Source organism: Sparus aurata, chromosome 5 (assembly GCF_900880675.1).
Source record: "Sparus aurata chromosome 5, fSpaAur1.1, whole genome shotgun sequence".
NCBI classification, from domain to species: domain Eukaryota; kingdom Metazoa; phylum Chordata; class Actinopteri; order Spariformes; family Sparidae; genus Sparus; species Sparus aurata.
Window position 1 is genome coordinate 28,672,847 of NC_044191.1, and position 23,983 is coordinate 28,696,829.

Sequence of the window (23,983 nt, forward strand, 5' to 3'; positions counted from 1 at the left end):
GCAATAATTGAGCAACAGTACATATTGCCAATGAAAAAATATAAATTTTACTCCAGTTTAGTCAAAACTAATTCTAATTAAGTATCTCAGACCTTACTGTTGCCAAACCTTTTTGAAACAAAAGCTAATTGTATTCAAATAAATTGATCAGAAATACAGGGCAGACATTATAAAAGTGGCAAATGACTATTTGAGCTGGAAGTGGCTCTGGCTGTCAATATAAAAGCCTGATCGGTCATAAGAAAACCCTTCAGCAATTACTTTAGCACAGCTCACAACTGGTGTGCCGATTTGAAAAGCAATAAACCTTGGCCTTCCTCTGGCTAGTTGAGTATTTGGAGCATCAGCATTTGTGGGTTTGACAACAGTCCAGGAATGGCCCGAAAAAACCCCCCCCAAAAAACGGAAGAGATCATATTCTTAGTGACAGAGGTTTGTGCTGAATCGCTGTAGGAATGACCACACAAACAGTTATTCAAATTTTTATTATTCAGTTCAAACAAGAACCTTAAAAACATACAAATGACTTCATAAAAGCTTTTACATTAACACTTGTACACTCACAACACACTAGCCACTTTTACAATACATAAATGCAGCAGCTACTTCCTCCAAACATCTTCACTGTGTCGCTTGGCTTAAGATATTCAAAGGCGTAGAAGAAACCAATTCAAGCACCACATTCATTAAAGACGTTCTGTTCTCATATTTTGATTTTCTAGATAAACACACTAGAAAATCTGGAATATCTGTGTGTTTAATGCACTGACTACACCCACACAACCATGTATCTTATAAAGGTCAAACAGTCTGCCTTGGCTGAACAAGTAACTTAAAATATGATATCAGGAGGAAACTCGACACACTACATTTACAGTGACATAGAATACAATTTTCCAGATACTTTTTCATGTAACCTCAGCTGTGTAAAATGCTTTATAAGGATTGGTCACAGAGGAGATTCATGGGAATATTAACATTTCCAGTGCCTTACCTGCGACTTTTTAAATGTTCTGATGTAAACCTTTTTCTTTATATAAAAAAAGTGACAGGATGCAACCATGTGTGATATGAAGGATGGTAAAGAATCTTCCATTTTCCATGCACCACCTCTTCAGGTGTGTAAGCATAATATCCCTACTTGAACTTGAAATATGTCATCTGTATAAGACAGCCTGTAAGCATAATTTTTCCTGACCAGCATATGGTACTTGTATTTGAATTTGAATAATGTAACACTGTGTGGATTATGTCAACTTAAACGGCGATACTTTTTTCAGTCAACACGCTCAATGGTGCACTCGCGCTGCATTCCTGCCGGTTTGGTCTGAACTTCTAAACACCACTTTGTTTCAAGTTTCTACAGCTTGAGACTCACATCACAGGTAGGAGTGCATAATATTCAAAAAGGCATTTCTTTTGTTGTATTGCCTCTATATTACTAGTCTCGTAATCAAAGTAGGAGCAAAAACTGTAAAAATAGTGTTTTAGGCACAGCTACCATTCTACACAGTTAATCAGATCTCAACATCAGAAGTTTTTTTTTTTTTCCATGGCAGCATATGGTTATCAGTAGTTGCATGTGTTCAGACAGAACACTCAAGTCTGCCCAGAATCACAGGAATACCATCAGTCACGGGTTTTCTACTGTCACCAGTTTCATGTGTTTGTGTATCACAGTCCCAGTGAGGCTTTGAGCAAAGATGCCATATCTTCAGGTATGGTCCCCTCATCACCTAAAGAACAAATGTTCATGTTTTATATGTTTTCATATGCAGAAGGTTAGTGTAAACACAGGTCAACTGGTTCAAACACAGAGTGCCAGGAAATATGGCTAACCAATGTGACATACCAACGATCACTTCCCCTGAGGTTCGGATCTATTGCCTGCAGTTCTACACTAGCGCTTCTATTCCATGTCTGTCTGTCCTGAAAGAGGAATCCTTCCCTTCTATCTCTTCATGAACCACATTTTTAAAAATGTGTTCACTCCATATTTACACATTATCTGACTGTTGAAATGTTGAATCGTCTGTTCTGAATATAATTGTTACATGTTTTCTTTAATTTTGCCTTGCAGAGTTACCAAGACACTTTCACCAACAAATATTTGCTTAAGGAAAACTCTTCATTACTGCCACCTCTGCTGGGTTTAGCATGTAGTAGGTGTAGTTCTTGATGCTGCTTGACCTCTTTCCTTACCGATGAACACTTTATCAATGATTTGTTAATATCTTTTATTTGAGGAGTAACTTTAGATGGGGGAACAGTGGCGTCGTTTTGTTCATATGCTACTGGAAGCGTTCCATAAGTGGAATGCCATGTCTGCATGATATTTTTGACTTGCTCAGTTTGTGTTTATGTTGTCATTTGTCCTTGAAAGGATGCACTATGCAGATCCACTGTCCGACCTCCTGACGGGCTCTATCTGCTCCCTGCAGCTGAAGGTGGTTGTGGTCCCCTTTCATCAAAAATAGACTTGCTGCGTATTTTTAGCAGAAAAAAGTTGGGAGGTGCTTCTGGAACGTCGCTAAAATGTGCGTTGGTGCAGCTGGTGGAGACACAAGCATTGACTAGAACGGCCACGATCAGTTCCAGCGACCAAATGCGCCCAAAAGAAACAGTGCAGACAAGCCCAGTGAAATCTGGATGTTACTGTTCTATAACAAACCCTACTTAAGAAATCATCCCTGCTCTTTTTGTTGGTTTTTAAAACTCAGATTGCTAGAAAATTCAGTCAGTTTCATGTATTTATACAGAAGTGGTGTGCATGCAGTCAAGAAAACAACTGTATGTGTGCACGTCTTCTTACCCTGCTCAGCAGCGGTCATATCCTGCTCCAGCTTTAGTTTCTTCTGGCCCAGCTGCAGCATACAGTCCTCTATGCTGTCCTTACTGATCAGCTTAATCACCTGTACAGTCCTGAAACCCACAGTGAGGTATGTTAGTCACAGCCGCGGATCAATACTTGGAGCACCGAATCTTGGAATTACATTAATATTAATTAATCTCATCAGAGTTTTATTACTGACATAATAAGAGGGCGTTCCAATTCCAAGACTTATTACATTAGGAGAGTATTAGCAATAGACTCCATCTTACTTAGTCTGGCCTACACGATGACATCTGTCCTCTGCCTGTTTGTCATTGTAAGGATTGCAGTCGATGTCATGCAGAATGACGACATTAGCTGAGGTGAGGTTGATGCCCAAGCCACCAGCACGCGTTGACAGCAGGAACACGAATATGTCAGGATCCGTGTTGAACTCATCGATCAACACAATCCTGCAGGACAAAGAGATGAGTTTAATCATTACAATATTTATGGTATGATGATGAGGCTGAATACCAAACACTGCTTCAATTTTCCACCTCTAAGTAACGGCTAGATTTTTGTGTTTACAAGCTTAAATGCTTAATGATTCTGGCTCGTTGGCTCCAATTTATCTGACTTTGATCGTCTGTACAACTCTGACCTGTCAGCTATGGGAGTGGATCCATCCAGTCTGACGTAACGATGCTTAAGATGTCTCAGCAGCACTTCCACAATGTCCAGCATCATGGTGAACTGACTGAATAATACCACTCGGTCTCCCTGTAGGATTAAAGGCAAGAAGTTATGCTACATGATATACATCTGTGTGCAAAAAGCATATATCACGACATGGTTCTGCACATTTGTGTTTACTTTGTTTTTAAGTGAGGCCAGCAGCTCTGTGAGGTGGTGAAATTTCCCAGAGTCAAGCAGGAGACTGGTTTCAAGCTGGTAGGTGCCGATGGAGGAGTACTGCTGGCATAAACGATGCAGCTCAAAGTCTGACATCACTTCCATGTCCTCCTGGATCAGAGCAGCGTCTGCATCAAAGTGAGTCGGCTCCTGTGGGGGGAGAGAAAGAAGAGTGGAGGAAACAATGTGAGGGGTGATAGAAATTCTCCAAAAATGTTGCAGAGGGAAGAGTAAAAAGAGGGACATTAATGAGGAACAACAAAGACAGTGTGTGGAAGTGTAAACACAAAAATGCTTTGCTATCCCTATCTTGTTGTGGCACTGGTGGTGTTGAATATGTTCTGTGTTCATTTATGTTATTTAATTAATCAAATACTTTATGATAGCAAAGTCATTTAAATGTTTGTGTGATCAGCCAGCTAAGCCGGAGAAGGTAGTTGTGAAACTGCTCGGTGTAAAAAACAAAGCAGGAAGTGGGAGTAGGACTGACCTTGAGCATGAGTTTGCTCATGGATTTGAGCTTTTCTGTGGTGTAGTACTGTCGATGAAGCAGAGGGTGGTTGGCCATCTTCCTCAACTGCATCATCACATTGCACAACTCGCGCTCTGCACAGAAAAGGCACAAGGGGCATTATCAACCAGACATCAATTTCTGTGATCTGTACAAGACAATAATGTGATGCACAACTGGGAGCAGTGAATCAGACTCACTCTCGCCATTGGTGGTAGCCTTGAGCTTTTGAAAGAGGGTCTTATAGAGAACCTGCTGTTTCTCACTCATTGAGCAAGACTCTACCTTCTCCTCCTTGGCTGGTAGTTGCTTGAGGACCTAAAGGAAGAAAAGATGATAAGGGGATCACAATACTTACACAGGATACCAATGAGTGGAATAAATGACATTATGGCCACAGTTTAGAAAATGGTAATGACCTACAACGTTTGTTATTGTGATGCTACAAGTTTGCTTCAACAGAATACTGAAATAAAAGACAAATGTTTACAATTTTTTATGACACGAGTAACTCACCTCGCTCTTGACTCTTCGGAGGATAAAAGGCTTCATGATGAGTTTTGCCTGAGAAATACGCTCCCTCTCAAAGCTGCTCTGCTCCTCATGGGATTTCTGACACATAACAGACAACATGAAACATTCAGATTAGCCAAAAAAAACTTTGAAGACAAGCACTTCTGTTGCTTTTTACATTTGTGAAACAAATAATTTAATGGGACTAAAGGAAAGTGAAGGACTCTTCTCACAACTTGCTACTTCATGAAGTATCCGGAGTGATGCTATATCTGAAGTATGTTTCAGCATTTCAAACCCAAGCTTTTATACCAGAATGTCTGACTGATTATTATTCAACACTGCTTCAGTTTAGAACATAAAAAGGGCGAGGACGGGCTAGTGTTTCCAAGTGGTGTGCCTGCAATTTTTCGGTGCCTTTCAGCTTCAAATAGCACAGCTACCATCTGTCCACAAAAACCGAGCTACAGTGTAACACACACTCACACACCATAGAAAACATTTTGGAGAGCTGTGAAGTAGAGCTGGAGAACATAGATGGCATGATGAAGTTCAGGAGAGACATCAGTTCTAAGAGGTTGTTCTGTAAAGGAGTTCCTGTCAGCAGCAGGCGATGCTCCGCCTACGGGGAAAAAGACATGGAGACATCTTAAAACTGTTATGTTCAATACTTCCGAAAGAAAAGCGTAGAAGGGCAAAGAATTGTGGCGAACATATACAGAAAATTAAGACGTGGAAGTATAAAATACATAAAAAATGAAAGTGAACTAACGTTAATAGCCATGAGGTGGCGGTAGCGCAGAGAGTTCATGTTCTTCAGCATGTGACCTTCATCAAACACGGCATACTTCAGACGCAACTTACGGAACAGGCTGCGATCGTTATCGTTGCCTATGGCCACGTTATACCTGTGAAACAAGCAAATCAGAATAAAACAAAATGATTCATTTGCATTGACAATTTAAGTGAGGAAATGATTTAGTTCTCCATTAGCACCTTAAGGTGAAACTCTCACCAAAATGCAACCGAGGGTCTTTTTGTGAATGTACCCGAGTCAAACATGAACCGGAAAACGAAAATATCATCGGTCTTAAAAGTGCCTCTTTCATTATAATTATGCTTTTTATTGAACGTTTGACTCGGGTACATTCACAAAAAGACCCTAGGTTAAATTTTGGCAAGAGTTTCACTTTAACTGTAATATTCTGTAAATATGATCGTTTGTGTGTTTGCTCACGTGGTCACAATGACGTTGAACTCAACATGCTTATTGAGGATGTCGTGTCTGAGGTAGCGGCGGTCTTCTATTGATCCTGTACAGAACATATAAGTACAAAACGTTTTTGTCTCAAACTGCAAGAAACTGTCATTAAATGTATTCATTATGACATAGCATGTTCAGAACAAATCATAACTTTCCAAAGGAAAGCCTTGAAGGAACATAAGAACTGTGCACTGTGGTGGCTCAGGGTTTTACAAGTCATCGTGAAATGGACTTTCTGGTTTATGCTTTGTCTTCTACCTATACCTACTTTAGTCCAGCTAAGACACTTTAATGCTCAAATGCGATACAGAGTCCTCTTCAGCTGTCTCTGAGCACGCTTGATCAAAATGAACCCTTACAGTTGCCAGAACAACTGCAGGGTTAGCATTAAGCTGGCACCATATTGATGTGAAAAGATGAATGAAGAGACTCACCGTAATAGACAAGAACCTTGAGGCTTGGAGACCACAGCTTGAACTCTCTGACCCAGTTATCTACAAGAAAGAGAGAATATTTGTTAACATAACCTTAAAGAAGAGACAAAACCAAATTACTTTAAGCTTAACATATAATTATATGTTGTTGTTAGATTACATAATTCAAAGAAAATGTAGCAAAATAATGTGATTTGTGGAGAAGGTTACCCAGTGTGGAGGATGGCACAGTAATGAGATGAGGACCTTCTATGCCATTCTGGTAAAGCTGGGATAGAAACGCTATAGCCTGGATGGTTTTCCCCAAACCCTGACAGAGAGTGAAAGAGGGAGACAGATGGAGAAATACAGAGTCAGACAGATATCAGACACAATAAAGAAAAGAGTCAGATGGACAGAGAAAAAAAATAAAAAATAAATAAAAAAATTATATATATATATATATATATATATATATATATATATATATATATATATATATATATATATATATATATATATATATATATATATATATATATATATATATATATATATATATATATTTATTTATTTATTTATTTATTTCAGATCAGGTGCTACTTGTAAAAACAACAAAAATCCTTACAGACTTCCACTGCAAGCACTCAAGCTTTACTCAAATTTACAAATCAAAGTTCTCAATTCTCCCACTATCTTGGGGCTAAAAAAACAACAACAAATGTATTATTCTCTGCCATTTCTTTTTTCTTTCTTGTGTGCTCTGATTGTTTATTCACCTGCAGGATACACATCCACGCAAAGCACTCTTTGATCCTCACACAGTAACACTCGAGAGGTGACTTGCTGTGAAACATGCTGTAAAAGCCTGCTGTCCTGCTTGGCTCATTAAATGTTTGGGGTCTTAAATTAGTTTTGGATGTTGGGCTCAAGATCAAGACTAGCCAGTAATTCTCCCAGAGGTTCCAGGAAGGTTCTCTTACCATTTCATCAGCCAGGATACCACTCAGTTTGTGCTCATGCAGAAGCAGCAGCCACTTCAGACCAATCAGCTGATAGGGTTTTAGCTGGTACCTGAAATACAATGAATAACAGACTGAGAACAAGAACTGGAGCTTTTTATTTGAAAAAAAAAAAAGAGAAAAAAAAAGGCAGGAAAGTAAGTATCATTTATGGAACCAAATATGCAGAACTGTTACAACTATTGTGACATCAGTGAAACCATCATGAGGGTTCTACCTTGATCCTTTTAGAAATGGAACGCAGGAGATGCAAAAATTAGCCTTCTCTGTCACCCAACAGAGACGGACTCCTTCGCCCTGAGGAAGCGTTATATAAGCCCCTCCCATCAGGCTAATTCATCATATAACAAAGAAAAATACATGCATTTCTCTCATCATCTGAGTTTTCGATTGCCCCACTACAAACAAAACTCATACATGAAAATATGAGAAAATTTTAACATGTCTTTCCACTTTCTGATCTTGTGTATATAATCTTAAAGCTGCCTCCTCAAGCACCTTATATACACCAGGTTTTGCTACTGAGTAAAATGATGATCGTGTATGATTACACATTTTTAATTTTTTTTCTCACCAATTTATCATTTTAAAAGGTTCACTATGTCATTTTAGAGATAAAATACAAACTCATAATTGTAATATTTCCAAATACTCTGAAATATTTATCCTTCCCATAACTGAATAAACAAGCTGTTCTCAGAGGAAAATAAGGTCCACTGTTTGAAGCTAGACAGGTGGCAGGGTCCGCCAAATATAATCAAAGTAAAACAGTATGAAATTTAGTTATCCTTCAGGGTTTATTTTTTTATTCAGTCATGAAAACAAGAAGACTTTTGGTTTGTTTAGGCATAAGCATTATTTTTAAAAATCTGTCAATGAAGATCTTTCTCTACTGGTTAAAAACCACATACTGCACCTTTAACCATCACATTATTTGTACTATATGTGCATTTTTACTCACTGGCTGTTGAGTATGCGGGGCTGTTTCATAGACCCCGTGCCCCTCTCCATCACCTCAGTGACCTGTTTGACCATTTTAGAGGAAATGGTCTCACATTTCGACATGAGCCCCAGGACAACCTTCCGCTCTTTGAGAACGACTCTGCAGCCCAGCAGCAAGTCCTCCGACAGTCCGTTATCCTTATGGAAAACATCGACCTGAAGACGAAGGCACATACAGTTATCACTCACACAATTTGTCAAGTATCTAGTGACCACCATGTATCAGACAATGTACTAGGACAGTATCCATTGTAGAATTTAAGCATTCATTTATCACTCACTCACTCTCACACACTCTCACCAGGCTTTGCCAGCTATCGAAGGGTCTCAGTTCCAAAATCTTCTGGGCCTTTTTAACCGAGCACCCGGCGATCAGTGACAGCTCATCTATTGATGCATTTTGGAAGAATTTGATGATCCCTTTCTTCAGGTCCGTCATGCCACCTTTAGTGTCCAGCTCATTGTCAGAGTCCTCAAACTCACTGCTAATTGTGTCCTCTTCATCCTCAGTTTCCCCCTCAGAACTAACATGTTCATTTGAAGCACGCGCTTTCTGCTTGCTCTCTGCTGCCTGCTTTTTAGCTATACTGGTCCCACTGGCAAACCTGGACAACATCTGAGCAGCAGAGGAAGAGGAGGACGGCTTCAGGGAGGAGGAGGTATTTGATTTCTTGACAGGTAAGGATGAAGATACTGAATTAGAACGTTTGGTAAACCATGTAGACATATTAGATGAGGTACTTTTCTTTTTGGAACGTTCGCTGTCGTCCGACTCCGAATCGCTGTCCTCACTGTCCTTTGTAGCGTCTGTATCATCTGCACTCTCCTCTGATGCACTACTTTTTCTGCGGTTCTTACGATCACTCCTTTTATTCTTGTCTCCATGATCTTTGTGGCGCTTCAGCTCTATGTGGTCCTGGCTTGATTTGTCTTTGCTCTTCGATTTACTGGATTTCTTATCTTCTGTCTCAGGTGAGCTGAAGCTGGTATTATCTGACAAAAGACAGACAGAAAACAATATGAGCCTGAAGTGGTATCAGAATAAATCCACATAATAGATACAAGTACACATATACATGAGGTCACAGTGAAAAGATGGCAGCTTTGTTCACACCAGGGTCTGAGAACATTTGTAGAACCTGCAGAGCGTCCTCAACATTCCAGTCGTGTTCTTGCAGCACCATCCGCAGCTCCTGCAAAGAGACAGACATCAGCAAGGGTCAGCAGAAAATTTTCATTTTGTTACTGTGGTGTGTTGTTAAGTAGACATAAAAAAACAGATGAATGACTAGTACTGAAGGATAAAAGGTAGATTTTCTAGAAATCTTGATATACAAATAGGACATGCTGAAAGAAATTAACGGTAATTTTTTTTATCCTAAATGCCTAAAGTTTAATTCTTAATTATCTGGAATTGGATGTTTTGGGAAATATGTTTTTTTGGCACACAGAAAAAAGATCCTTTTCATCTCTCTCCTTTCCATAGTCCTGCTGAATGCAGAAAACTGGGGTTTGCTTTACATTAAATAATATGTTATGGAGTTTTTTTTTATAGAATGTCCATCCTACCAAATGGACATACAGCTAGGCTAAATAGTGCACAAGTTGTCAGTTTGTCAAGCTGCAAAGCTACTGTGGAAGGCATCAAAAACTAAAAGGAGATCTTTGTTAAAATCACATTCTTATAGTCATACAGCTACTTTACAGTTATCTGCTGAGTATTTACAATTGTAGAGAGTAAAATCAGAATGGACTACAATGAAACTCAATGTGAAGGGAACTGGTGAGAAAAGGTGTCTGTGTGTCTTCACCTCCTTGTCCTGGTCTGGAAACTTTTTCTGCAGTCTTCTGACCATGGCTTCCTGCTTCTCCCAGCTCGGTTCCTTGCCCTCATCTTCTTCTTCACCAGAAACCTTTTGGTTGCACAAAATGAGAAAAGTACATTTAAAGTGCAGAGGGAACGTTCCCTTTCCTAATTAGTTCCATAAAAAAACGACTAAAAGTTGTTATCTGTGTTTTCTGTGGCCGAATGAGCAACTAAACAACAGTAGGCCTACTGGTTTATTCTGCAGTGTGATGCCAAGATGAATTACGTGATTGTTTGAAACCATGAAGGTAGCTTGAGTAAGTCATCTTACCGATGATGACCTCCTCTTCTTGCTGGGTTGAGTTACACCACTGTCCTGAGAACTGCTGGATCCATCCTGCTTTCTCTTCTTGCCCTGTTCGGAGGCTACAGAGACACAACCGCCAGCGATCTCAAATGCAGCCAACTTATTGAGAAAGGTAGCATGCTGAGCAGTTGTAACAGCTTTTACTGCAACATTTTTCACATATTTGAAATTATTTCCTGCTTTTCTCCACCTATACACCACATCCAGCAGTAATGAATCAGGTTCTGAATTTGGTTTGTGGGCCAGAGAAAGAGCCACACATTGTTGTATATATCATAAAAACAAAAAAAAGGAAAAAGTAACAAAGCATGGAATTTTATTATGTGCTTATAAAAAATATGTTACTTACCATCTTTATCACCAAACTGTAAAATACATGCAGCTACAGCCCCTTCCAATGTGCTTGTGCTCCCAATGACCTGAAAACAGAACAGAACAAGGAGATTAAAGGGATTGTTTCTTATGAACAGTGCATAAATCAAAGCAGGCTAATGCGTTCTGTGCTGAAAAGTTGCAGAGCTCTATTTGAACTCACCTCAAGCACCTGCGTTCTTGTCATCTGAGGAAACATCTCCAGTAATCTACTCATTTTGTTCTCCAACTCATCATCATCTTCATCTGTATCATGCAAGTCCACATTATTGGATATTCTCGCTGCAGGACTCCTGTAGAAAAACAACAACAACAAGACTGTTAAGACAGTATAACTTTGCACTTTGTGAAAAAATTTTGCCATTTTTAGTTTGCACTTACTTGGTTGTCTTGTTTGATGATATTTTGAGCTTTGCGTCCGAGAGCTTATCCTCCTCCAAGTCAATAGTGATGACCTCCTCGAAAACCACTCCTCGGGTGTGGGACTTTGGTGCTGCTTTGACGGGTTTCATCTGAGCTGGAAAGCAAAATGGTAGAAAAACAAGTTAGCAGATGAATCCACTAGAATGTATATTATACTTGTATGTGTTCTGCTCATTGTTAAAATATATCTTCATCATGATATACAGATACTGTAGGCTAGGCTTCTCCTCTATTTGTACACAACTATTCAGGATGCAGTGAGGTGATAACAGCAAGAGGAGTGACACTTAAGAATAATGGGCATTTCTCAACGAGTCACTGATGACAGAATACAATAAGTATAGTGTAATTAAATGATTCACTTTTTTCTTTTTAGGTATCTGGCTCCTTCAAAGACTGTTAAAGGGAGAAATCGAAGCTGGTGATCCGGCCAGAAACTCTGGTTAGCTTAAGGATCATATATTAGAGTCTTATTTGGCCCATGTCCCCATGCCTTTCCCTTTATCACCTACCTGACTACATTTGGGTGATTATATCTCCTCACAATGTTAAAATATATGATGAAACACAGAATTAAAGGACACAGTGTAGATTATACATTGTTTTAAGGCTCCAATAGCTATTTGTAAAATGCCTTTTCATTACTAGTATTGACACACTGCCTTCAAAGCACTGTGTTGTTTGACTTAGTCAGAATTAACAACTCGAATTAACGTACATCAAAATAACCTCTTTGTCATGATACAGACGTTGCAAATTAAATGCAAATTAACGTCAGAAACTGTCATGTTTGGGTTCCCCGGGTGGCTACAGACAGACTGTTACGTAGGAAACAGTCACTCTGACAGCATGTTAATACTCAACATGTTACTTAACTACTGCTAACGATAGCATGCCTGACACATCTGGCTACCATCACTGTGAGCTAGCTTTTAACATCAGCTAGTTACCTGGCTTGTTCTCCTTCTCGGATTCTGGACTTTTTGAGCCGCTGTCCTGGTCTTTGTTTGGTGTCGTCGCTGCCTTCTTGTCAAAACGAAAACGGTCTAGATTGAACCTGCTCATTGTCTGTTCCGTGCCTGACAGCGGCAGCCCTTTGTCTCTTCGTAGACGGCAGTATTTTTCTGCCGTGTCGCATAAAGCACAGCGTTACTGTTAGCCAATAAGACAGCCTAGCAAGCTAACGCTAACTAGCGTCGGATGTTAGCATCTCAGCCCGGGCAGCAGACCTAGAAAGACGACGTTTTGAAGCTGTGTCAGCGCTCCGTGTTCTACCCTGACAGTTTAAAGCGGATGATGAGAGGCTAATTTAGTAATAAAGACAATTGTTTAACCCGGAGTCTAATCACTGCTTGAAGTGTCACAGCTACAGCCGGTTTCCCGCGAACTCCAGCGGCAGTGGAGGATACTGTACCGGCTTCGTTCATTGGACAGAGGAAAGGCTGAGCGGAAACTCACGGTTGAATCAAGATAATACCCTGTAGCCTACTTCCGTTTCTGCTTAAATTCTGCTTTGATTCGTTAAAAAGCCTGAATCTTTAACGGCGATACATCATAAATACATCATACTGTATTGTTGTAACCCTCCCGACACGACTCGTGTTATTTACTTAGCGTAGTCTAATAAATTAAGTAGCTTGTTTCTGTCTCATGGTGTTGCAGGGTTGTATTTGTGAGATAAAAGGAGGTGAACTATCTTGAGTCGGTCCAACATGGCTTATTTAACCTGTGATGTGGTGATGTAAGAAAAGGCATTAAAGCAAAACTCTCGCCAAAATGCAACTTAGGCTTTTTTGTGAATGTATATGAGTCAAACCTTCGTGTAAAAGCATAATTACGACGAAAGAGGCACTTTTAAGATTTGCCGTAGTTTAGTTTTCGGGCCAAGTGATGGGGCACTCGCATGCTAGCATCAAAATCGCTATTTTTAAAACACTAAGAGGGCTCGACACAACATAAAACTTTGCTCGTAGTCTCACCAGGAACTCTACACATGAACACGAGCATTGAGAACATTGTTTGTGTACACAGAATTTACTAAAAAGAAGGTTTTTCTAACAACTCACCTTAGCAGTAGCTTCTTCCGCTTCCAGTCGTCATGGCAGCCGAGAAGTATCGATCTCAGAATGCAACGTAACTTTGAGATGAGGTAAGGTGGAACGATACTGTCTTCTGGCAACAACTATCCACGTGATATCTCACGTGACTTTTCCAGCTTTTTATTTTAGTATTGTTTCTTATATGAGGTTCCTTTTTCAACTTCAAGGTCAATATTCTTTTTTGCTAATGACAAAACAATGAATTATCCGTGCATTTATATGGAATTAAGCTTTAGGAGCAGTCCACCTTAACTGTCCTCCATGTTACGTCACACTCAGAGATTACTTAACTGCTTCATGTTGTGTCGAGCCTTCTTAGTGTGTTAAAAATAGCGATTTTGATGCTAGCGCTAATTTGCCCCAAGCACTCCCATTGAAAATGAGTTTCACCCGAAAATGAAAATATGGTAAATCTTTAAAGTGCCTCTTTCGTCATAATTATGCTTTTACACGAAGGTTTGACTCATATTTATTCACAAAAAAAAGCCTAGGTTGCATTTTGGCGAGAGTTTGAGCTTTAAGCCCAAAATAGTTTGAAGGACTGAAAAAAAAATTATGTAACGCCATTACTGGAAGGTAACCCATATTTGGCTATATCCTTGTATAATTTTCTATAGTCAGTGGTTGTGACTGCTTGTTCATTAAGTGTAATTCCACCAATTTCACACATTAAAATGTGTTTACATTTACATGCTTATGAGAAAGATAAGTTACCTCTAGTGACATTACTCAGTGAGGTGCATTCTAGGTAGTGTATGCACCGAGTTTTAAAAAGGAAGAAAAATGTGTGGAATTAAAAATGCAGTTTTTCTGTTTCTGCTGTATGAGTTTAGGGCATTTATTTTTTAATACAATGCGAGGCCAGTTGAATGCTTTCAGAAGCAGGTGCCCACATTACCCACGATGCACGCTGGAGGCAATTAATCAGATTACATTCTTTCTCTGTTGTCACTAAAGGCTTTATTCTACCCTTTTTCACACATACAGTAGGACTCCCCAAGACCCGTTATCTTAAATGTGGAAAATGTGTGGAGTTACCCTTTAATTGCCTTGCATGCTGAGTAAAGGGGATGGAATTAGCAAAAATCACAAAATAATGGTCTTTTTATGGCACAATGTACTCTTTGTGGGTGCAAAACAAAAGAGCTGCAACTCAGCGACAAGATTGGGGGTGCAGAAGAAGTTTATCAAAGTAAATCTAATAGTAGGCTAATTAGTTACAGTTAACCATAACAACAATAGCACACTTGAATGAGATAAAGCCACTCTCAACTGAATTAGTCCCACCAGTTTTATACAACCAATATCTCAATCAAAGAAACCTCTTCAACTAAGTTATGGACTCCTTCCTTGTTATTCTGGTTAAATTAACCAGTTTCTGCAGGTTGTCTACTAGGTGCCACACTCAGATGAGAAACTGACCATATTTTTCTGGTGAGTCAGAGACTTTCATACGCTTACTGATCAAAAGGGGGCAGCATATACACATTGTCAGTGATGGCAGAAGGTCCACCTGCCAGTATGGAGAACCATCCCTTTGTAGGTCCTTCGCCTGTGTGTGGGTGCGCCTTGCGTACTCTTATTGATGTCAATTTTGTGAGGACAAGTACGATTGTTTTTACTGCCATTTTACGACCATAATTATGCACTTTGTCTGAGGTCCTGCTCTAATCATCTGGAAACGCACTGCGACAGAAATATTCTTGGCCCATTGCAAGTCCAGCCCTCTGCGTTTAAGCAATCGCAGGAAGTTAATTAGGGTGGATTAGATTGGAGTACAGCAGCACAAAGACGAATATGATAATTATATTTATGGTTAAGACGAGGACTATGTAGAGTCTGACCTGAAATTTAAGACAGTTCCTTCCGGGGAGCACTTTAAAGGCTACTCCAGAGTTTATGTAAAAGACTGAACATTTTTATCAGGATTTAGGCATATATTTTTACTCTAAAGATTTTGTTTTGTAGAATCTTGGAGAAGTTTGACTTAAAAAAAAAAGATAAAAAAAGAAAAATCAAAATCTGACACAATTGTCCCCCTGGTATTCTACTTCACGCTCACAGATTAGTCTGCTGAAGTTCATAAAGATTGTAACCTGTCTAAATGAATGACGGTCTCATACACAGATATATATATACAGAGATATATATTTTTATTGGTAAGTGACTCAAAGTAACACATTATTTCCCTTAAGAAGCCATGACAGCGATTTGTATCTCCTTCCCTTATTTGGTCGTGATGGTCAAAGTCAATGGCAGACAACCCCCCCCCCCCGTTCACCCTCAGCTGGACTGCCTCCAACAATAGTATCAGAGATATCTCACAAGATTTCAGAATGAGAAAGTGAAAATTTTTCGCCTGTGGTTCTGATGCTGACTTTTTTTTTTCCATCTAAAAAAAGAATTGAGAAAAAGTTTATTCATCTGTACTTATTTAAACACAAAAAGGAATCTTTTAAAATCACTTTCTTTGGAGTAGCTGGAAAAATCCCATTTATTTACAGTGATTGATTCTAAAAAACAAAATATAACAGCATCTGTTTCGTGACGTATACGGTGCATGTCGCACAATTTGCACGAGCCCCCAGTCGTCCCTAACACACTTTACACAGACGTGTAAATGGAGCATGTACTTACACCTGTAGATTCAGCTCAGATACAGTGAATATATTATGATGATTAGGTTGGGTCCTCTCATCAGAGCGCCACAGCGCCATCCTGCCGCCTTACTGTCGCCCCCGCCATCGTCATGGAGACCATGTAAGTTAATGCATGTGTATATGTGTGTGTGTGTGTGTGTGTGTGTGTGTCTGTGCTCTTCCCGGGGCACAAAGGCAGACTGACACAGAGTCTGATAGGGGTTGTGACCCCTCACAGCGGGAAGCTCAAACTGTGGCTCCTTGCCTTCTCCTGTCCTCCTGGTCAAGGTTTTTTTTTTCTTTTTTTGTCTGTGTGTGTGTGCATCTTACATCTGCATTAGGATAGACAGTTAGTTTACCGTTGTTTTGTTTGTCTTGGGTTGTATTGCGCGTGTGTCCGACGACCACGTAGGAGTCTATGTGTGCATGGAAACACGCACACACCCACACACGCAGACAAGCAGGCGCACATGCAAAAACACAGAAATATAAATCACCAGGCCAATGCTGAGGCGAGTCATTAACATGCACACACGCAAACACACCCACCCACACCCACCACACACACACACACACACACACACACACACAGTGATAGCATCAACAAAAATAGATGAGTACTCAGGATGTTTTAATGGACGTTTTGGCCCGAGGCGATAACTGTGATGAAAGCCTGGAATCGTTCACATCGCTGAAGGGAAGCAGGTGATGACAATGTTCTTCTCTCGAAAACTGTTTTTCAATTTAATATCAAAAGTCACACAGAATGCACGCAGGCACACACCAAACACCGTCCAGTGAGTTAGACCTGAGTGTGCCTCCTGTACATGTGATTACTTCTGATGCTGTGCGTGTATCCTTGTGATATGCCAAGTGCTTGCCTCTGCCTCTGTCTTCATCATGTGAGCCTAACTGTTGTTTAAAGGCCAGTGTGTCAAGTGCACGTGTAAGTGCACGCATTGCATGTGCGTCTGCGTGTGTTTTTTAAGGTCGACCCAACCATGGTGTCCCGGCAGACTCGTCACAAAGTCTGTCACCACCCAGTCACCATGGCGCCCAACTTGGCCGAGACCCGACGGCGACAGGGAGCACCTTGTCACCGTGGTAACATGTCTGGGATGTAACCACCACCCCCACCCCCAAGAAATACATGGAGAGACTTGCACACATGAGACATTTCATGGTAAAAATAGTTGTAGCCACTGACTCTGACTGAAACAGCTTCAAGGTGAGAGAGTGACAAAGATAGATAAGATTATTATCATTATTACTATTATTGTTGTTATTATTATTATTTATATTATTATTACTAGGCGAGATCCAGTTGATCCACGGGAGTAAAGATATAGTGATTCTACTGTATGTAAAAGCCAAAACAATCCTGAATGTAGTGATTGTGCATGTAGCTATTTATGTTTCTTTGCTCGCAACTTCATGTGTTCAAACGGGGCTGTCAATATTAGTATTAGATTTTCACATCACAATATTTGTGGCCTGAGCAATTTAGGATAACAATATTATTGCTACGTCTATGGAAATTTATTTTTTTAAATATGCTCGGGGAAAAAACCCAAAAAACAATGCAGTGAGTTCTGCACTGGATCAAGTGTAAAAGTAAAAGTAAGTGTTGTGGAGGTTGGGTGAAGTTGAGGACAGACTGAATACAGATGAAATTGCAAAAAAAAAACCAGTGACACCAGTTTGCTTGCAATCAAAAATCTACGGTGTTTGGAGGCAGTCTGCTGGAAAATCCAAGGCACTCTGATAAGTTTAAGAAGGCTTTATTGGTGAATGGCTGCACCCACACCTTCCTACTACAAAGAGTCTTTATCGAACATGATCGTGTCCTGATGAAGACTCTCAAAAACCACCAATAAAGGATTTTTTAAACTTGTGCCTTGGCTTTTCAGTCAGACTGCCTCCACACGCCATAGATTTGCATTGCAAACAAGCTGGACAGTCGCTGTTATAGCTGCCATTTTTATCTTTATCTTAAATTTGGTTATTTTAGTGTTTTGTCTCTTATTTGGCAAATGAACTACACTTAAAATACGAGTGATGGGAGGTGAACAGAGAGCCTGTAATCAAGACTGTATAAAAGCATAAGAACATTTATACTTGATTGACTTTTCTGTTTTGTGGCAGGTGGCAACCTGCATCAAGTTGCTTTGCCACCATATGCTTTGGCAAGGGGAGATTTAAAAATGATTCAGGAGGCAATCCATCTTATGCACGATATTATCACATAGTGTAGTGTAGTGTTGACACAATATCAATATTTCATTTTTAAATAGCTTGGCTTGTTGTCAATGCTGGTATGCTTTGAAACTCCTACATAGTTGCTAAAAAGCTCATAAATGTGAGCCTCTGCAACATACTGAGCACTCGGGTGAACGGTGGTGCCGCCTCTTTGTTCTGCCGGGTGAAACCACTGCGAGCGACCGCAACTTCTGCTTTTTGCATAGGGAAACCACCAAGTTGACATTATTAGAGATAATGGAGATGTCCGTTTGCATATCACTTTGACCACCTATCTCACCTCATCCCATCATTTTTGGCACACAGTATCATAACAGACCACTCATGCTGATTTTGCATAAACTGGTTTCATAAACACGATGACAACTGAGCTATTAATGTGGCAGATCACATCGACCGATACGCACGATTTTACTTCCGTGCACAAAGCTCGCAGAGGGAACTGCAATGTGCTGCGCGTGTAGCTGATGGAAGCAGCCCAGTTTCCCTTTGATGCCTTCGTAATCTGCACACTCTGTGAGCACGCTGATATCATGACAACGCTCTTCGATATCGGCTGTCAGATAACTTACTCACTTGACTTCTTTTGTACTGCTTTTGTTTAGTCATCACTCATGTAACCACTCTCTCTCTCTGCAGGCAAAGAGAAACAGCAGCAGGGGAGAATTCCCATGTTGCTGGAGGTGATGCTGCGGAGCAGCCGAGACAACCCACCAATCACAGAGAGACAATGACTGATCCTCCTGGCTGCCGTACAGAACATCAGTCAAACTGAGCTTTGTTAGCGCTGCATTCCTCTGTATTGTCCTCCTGTTTGCAAACCCTTAATCAGACATTGTTAATTTCATCTATATCATAAGTGACACCTTCATGACTTCATATTCTGATGCTGTAAACTGCTCACCTGTTTCATCATGCCAGCAAACTTACCTATGAATGTTGCTAATTATTATTATTAACAATCGTTCTTAAAAGAAAAAAAGGTTAACATCAGCCTGTGGTATAGCTAAAAGGTTGCCCTTTGTTGTTCCCTCTTTTCTGTGGGAGCAGAGATCAGCGGCTGCAGTCAACTTTGTCGGGTCTGTCACATTATCACAGTGTTTTAATTAAACAGAAGGAGACGTGCAGAAAGACAGGGGGACAATGACCGATCCCCAGGCTGCCTTACAGAACGCTGTTCAGCCAGAGCTTTGTTGGCACTGCATGCCTTTGCATTGTCTCCCTGTCTGCGATTGTTTGAATCTAATGATGCCAATTATGTCTCTGTCATTTAGACGTATAATATTGTAGAGCTATGATTCATTATTCTGCTCCGTCGAGGACTTCAGTGGTTTGGGAAAAAAATATACTTAACAGCTCCGATCAGCGGGTGTCCTATCAGGATTGGTTGTTTTAATCCTTCTCAAAATAATAAGAGTCAGGACTCCCTGACTATTTTGATATTTAACCACTGGATTGTGACAATTTTGATTGCGTTTCAAGTGTTTCAAATTAAATTTGAAGCACAGGCTGAATGGTAAAAATACTCCAAGATTTGGCTTTGATCACAGCTTTTTTTATGCACTTACATCACCTGTAGTTGTTAACCAGTGGTAAGCGATCGCGTGTCTCTGCCTTACTTTTGGTGTTTTTGGCTAACTTCTTATTCTGCTTCCACTATTTCAAAGGCAAAATTTGCTTTGACAGCAGTCAGAGGGAGCAGGTTCCAATCGCGGGTGATAAATATTTTAAGGAGGCCGATGCAGATTCACAAAAACGTGCAATCAACGAGGTGCAGCAAAGTTTTGAAGTCGTTTGCGAAATCACTATATCTAAAGAGAGGAGGAGAGAGGCTGGACAGGAAGAGAATGAAAAACTCGTTAAGCTTTTCTTTTAGATGGCAGACGCAGACACACACACACTGTGACTATGAGTGTGTGTGTGTGTGTGTGTGTGTGTGTCCCGGTCTCTCCTTTCTGTAAACTGACAGCGAGGTTGAGACGACTGAGATGGGAATGTCAGCACAGGATCAGCATCCCTGCTGGCGGACACCAGTTGGGGGTCTGTCTCCTCTGGGGACGCTGCTGCATCCAAATGTGCGCATTTGATAAGTTGTGTGAATGAGAGTGTGTGTGTTTGCGCGCTGTGTGTGTGTGTGTGCGTGTTTGGACTTATGTGTGTACATCATAAACATGTGCGTGTCTCTGTGAATGTTAGGGGCCAGTGTCTGGGCCTTTTCTGGGGGGAAGGGAGGTTAGCTCGGTGACAGCCTCAGCTGTGTTGAATTGTGGGAGAAAAAGAGCTGACGCGACGGGGGTTGATGTCTGACATGACCCCTCTCAGCGGGCGCACCGCGGGGAGCTGGGAGCTGCCGCTGACTGAGTGTGTTTGTGTGTTTGTGTGTCTGTGTGCGTGGAAGTGGGAAAGTGAAGGAGAGGGACGGCGTTGGAAAGTGAGCAAACAAGAAAAACCAAACTTTTTGGCGTCCGGGCACATTTTTCCACCACAGATCCCGATTTCCCTGACATTCACAGGGGAGTCACTCTGTGTGCGAAACACCACCTTTGACGGACATGACACTGGACTTCTCTTGCTGTGTAACCAAATCTTTCCCACCTCGGTCCTTTCCTACCTCCGCCTTCCATTTTCTCTCCCTCCATATCATATACCTCTCCTTGACCTTCTCGCTCTTTGTTGGTGTCCCCGTGCTCCCTCTTTCCCTCTCCTTCTCCATTCCTCAGTCTCTCCTGAAGGTGCATTCAGGTCGGTAAAGTGATCTACGCGGCTGCTTGTCGTGCTTCCCTTTGACCCTTTTTCTTTTTTTGGTCTTCACAGTTTCTTGTTTTATTTGCATCATCCCTCTATTCTTTCTCCCTCCCCCCGCCCCCTTCCACATCCAACGAGCACATACATAAAACACACACACACACACACACACACACACACACACACACACACACGTCTACATCCGTTTCTATTCACTGTCCCTCCTCTTCGGGTCCGCTGCTTCGCCGTCAGTCTCCGATAAGTGCCCACAAAGCCCCCACTGTCTCGTGTGACCCTCTATTCTTTTCCCCGTCCCCTCTCCCTCGCTCCCTCGCTCCCCGTCCAGGAGCAGCCAAGCGTGAGGTGAAGAGGAGGGGCCGTTTATCTTGTGCGCACACCCAAACTTGTTTTACCTTCACCCCATCTTCCCCCCACCCCTCTCTCTCTCCCCATCATACTTTTTTTGTTCCCACTCGATTTATGCTCCGGTCACATCCTCCTACTTTTTGTCCCTTTTTCTGTACTTTCTCTTCTTCGTCTAACTTTCCTCCGTGCCCCCCCCTCGTGCTCTCACAATGGACGCTGGTGCTTTTAATGTGGGACAATGGGACTGATGTGAAAGGTTAGCCAGCCAGTTGCACTGTATCCTCGCGCACTCTCCTCCTTCCAGTATTCCCTCCTCTCTTTTTTTTCTCCCGCTTCCACTTACCCTTGACTTACAACTTCTTCATCATCCCTCCATTCTTGTGTGCTTCTTACCTATTGTGGTCAGAAGATACATTTGATTTTACAAGTTTTGTCACCAGTTTTATGTGTCCGGATCTTGCACGAGAGGGATGTAGCACACATAAGCTGGCAGGGTACAGATCCGCTTGCTCACGGTGTGTTAAAATGAAACCGAGACCAGGACTGGCCTCAGATCAACATGCACTGTGTGACAAAATACACTCACATTTAACATCATCGTCCTGCAAAAGACTTCAGACTGGCTTGTATTTTGTCTGCAACTAATTGTATTGCACGGGCAAAAGAAATAGTGCAAGCAAGGGCACGTTCCTGGGACAGGATTTTTTTTTTTTTTTTAACATTAAAACGTAAAGAATAAAGTGAAGATTGTAAAATCCTGCTTTATAGCTTTGCAGAGTTTTGGCATCTGTCAAACTCATCGACTCAAACTGGACTTCCTTATCTCATTTTCTAACTGGTACATTTAAACAAGCTTTTACGGGATTTTAATTTTAGTTGATTTTTAAGATGGACTTGTTTTCAGTGTAAGTCAAAATCAACTTGTGTTTTTTACCCCTCGAAAAACTGGTTCTTTTCTCAACTCTCTCGCAACTTACTCCTGTATTTCTGATGATTATTAAAGCTTAATTTCCTCTCTTAGTCATTAAAGGGTCAGTGTGTAAGATTACGTGGCGTACAGTGGTGAGGTTGCAGTTTATGACCAACCGAACACCCCTTGCCTCATCCTCCCCTAAGGTGGCTGCTAAAATGCGTGAACAGAAAAGTTCTCTTCAGAGCCGGTGTTCGGTTTGTCCATTCTGAGCTACTGTAGAAATATGGTGGGGCAACATAACGGACTCCCAGGCCCGTCGGGAACGGCGCTGTGCTTTGAAGCCAATCTGACATAGTGGCCAAACTGTGTAATTACAACACCATGTGATGCACACACTCGCCCCAAAAAGACTTTCCCCCCGTGAGCTTAACCTTTGACGCTGTTAGAAAATGTTTGAGCGCCACAACCGCTAAATAAATTTCTTGTTCCACTATAAGAATTTGAGCCATTCAGTTTGATAAAATTTAGAAGAGCCCCACCATTAAAAATAAAAAAAATATAAAAATAAACAAAACTTAAAATGACGGGGGCTAAACCGGATGTTAGCCACCTGCCGGATGTCACTCGTGTACACGTGCTATGCGGAAGCTACAGAAAGATCCAGACAATTTTACACCCAGGAAAACGAATGTGGCTTCATGCGTCACTGAGCAGCTTACATGGGAAGGAGCAGGGCTCCACCCTCTGGATTTCCCCTTATTAGATCCATCCAGGCTCCATGGAACAGGCTTTCTATGGTAACAAAAACAAAAATGATTCTTAGTTTCAGGGTGATTATACACTAATGAAAACATAATAATGAATAATATATCACATTTCTCCCCCCAACCCCCCATTAGTCCTACACACAGGACCTTTAAATCCTTTAACTAAACCAGGTGCCAACTGTCTCTCTGTTGCTCTATTACCAACTCTTTCCTTTTTCTTTCTCCACCCCCTCTCAGCCCCCGTCCAATCCTGTCAATCAGCAAGCTAGTCAGTCGGCCTGCCAACCGTCACTCTGAAAGTCTGAGTAGTACTAATGGGTCTTGTTAGCCACTTACCCCGCTTTCTCTCCTCCTCTCTCTCCCTATCTCTCCGTCTCTCCGAGTATGAAGAGAATAACCCTAATGGCGCTTGTTTGCCACTCCACTGCTCTCCCTTATCCTCCGATGGCTTTATCATTGCTGATCAGTGTACCTGGAGATAAGTCCCTGTGTGACCGTGCAGTATCCTCTTCCTTGAGCTTTTTATCAGGGCTGATCAATGTACCCGGAGTTCTCTGTTCGAGACCCCCGCCTGAGAAAGGTCATGTTTTCATTCGTCCCAATCGGCTTGCTGACCGATAAGACAATTTGCCAGGTGGAAATCAGAGAGGCCTTGGTCGTCTGGGGGACACAGATGGAGGAAGGAGATGGAGAGGTGGAGACGGGGGAAGAAGTAACATGAGGTGAAGAGTGGTATAGCACATAAGATGAAAGGGAAATGTTTTTTTTTTTACC

At 41.2% G+C, this 23,983-nt stretch overlaps 1 protein-coding gene and 1 long non-coding RNA gene across 2 annotated transcripts; one reads left to right on the forward strand and one right to left on the reverse strand.

The window, feature by feature from the left end:
* Window positions 1–470: 470 nt before the first annotated feature.
* smarcad1a (SNF2 related chromatin remodeling ATPase with DExD box 1a) lies at window positions 471–12,853 on the reverse strand. Its single transcript, XM_030416875.1, has 23 exons — window positions 12,372–12,853; window positions 11,380–11,515; window positions 11,162–11,291; window positions 10,976–11,045; window positions 10,591–10,685; window positions 10,264–10,365; window positions 9,567–9,645; window positions 8,754–9,445; window positions 8,412–8,608; window positions 7,412–7,502; window positions 6,660–6,759; window positions 6,450–6,509; window positions 5,989–6,064; window positions 5,524–5,659; window positions 5,242–5,373; window positions 4,755–4,850; window positions 4,439–4,556; window positions 4,218–4,333; window positions 3,689–3,877; window positions 3,477–3,595; window positions 3,103–3,285; window positions 2,813–2,922; window positions 471–1,736 (listed from the first exon to the last, which is right to left on the reverse strand). The coding sequence occupies exons 1-23, from the start codon at window positions 12,484–12,486 to the stop codon at window positions 1,675–1,677; spliced, it is 3,204 nt and encodes a 1,067-aa protein (XP_030272735.1). The 5' UTR covers window positions 12,487–12,853; the 3' UTR covers window positions 471–1,674.
* Window positions 12,854–16,197: 3,344 nt separating this feature from the next.
* Window positions 16,198–19,348, forward strand: LOC115581160 (uncharacterized). Its single transcript, XR_003983998.1, has 2 exons — window positions 16,198–16,280; window positions 19,058–19,348. It is a non-coding gene; the product is annotated as an uncharacterized LOC115581160 (long non-coding RNA).
* Window positions 19,349–23,983: the final 4,635 nt, after the last annotated feature.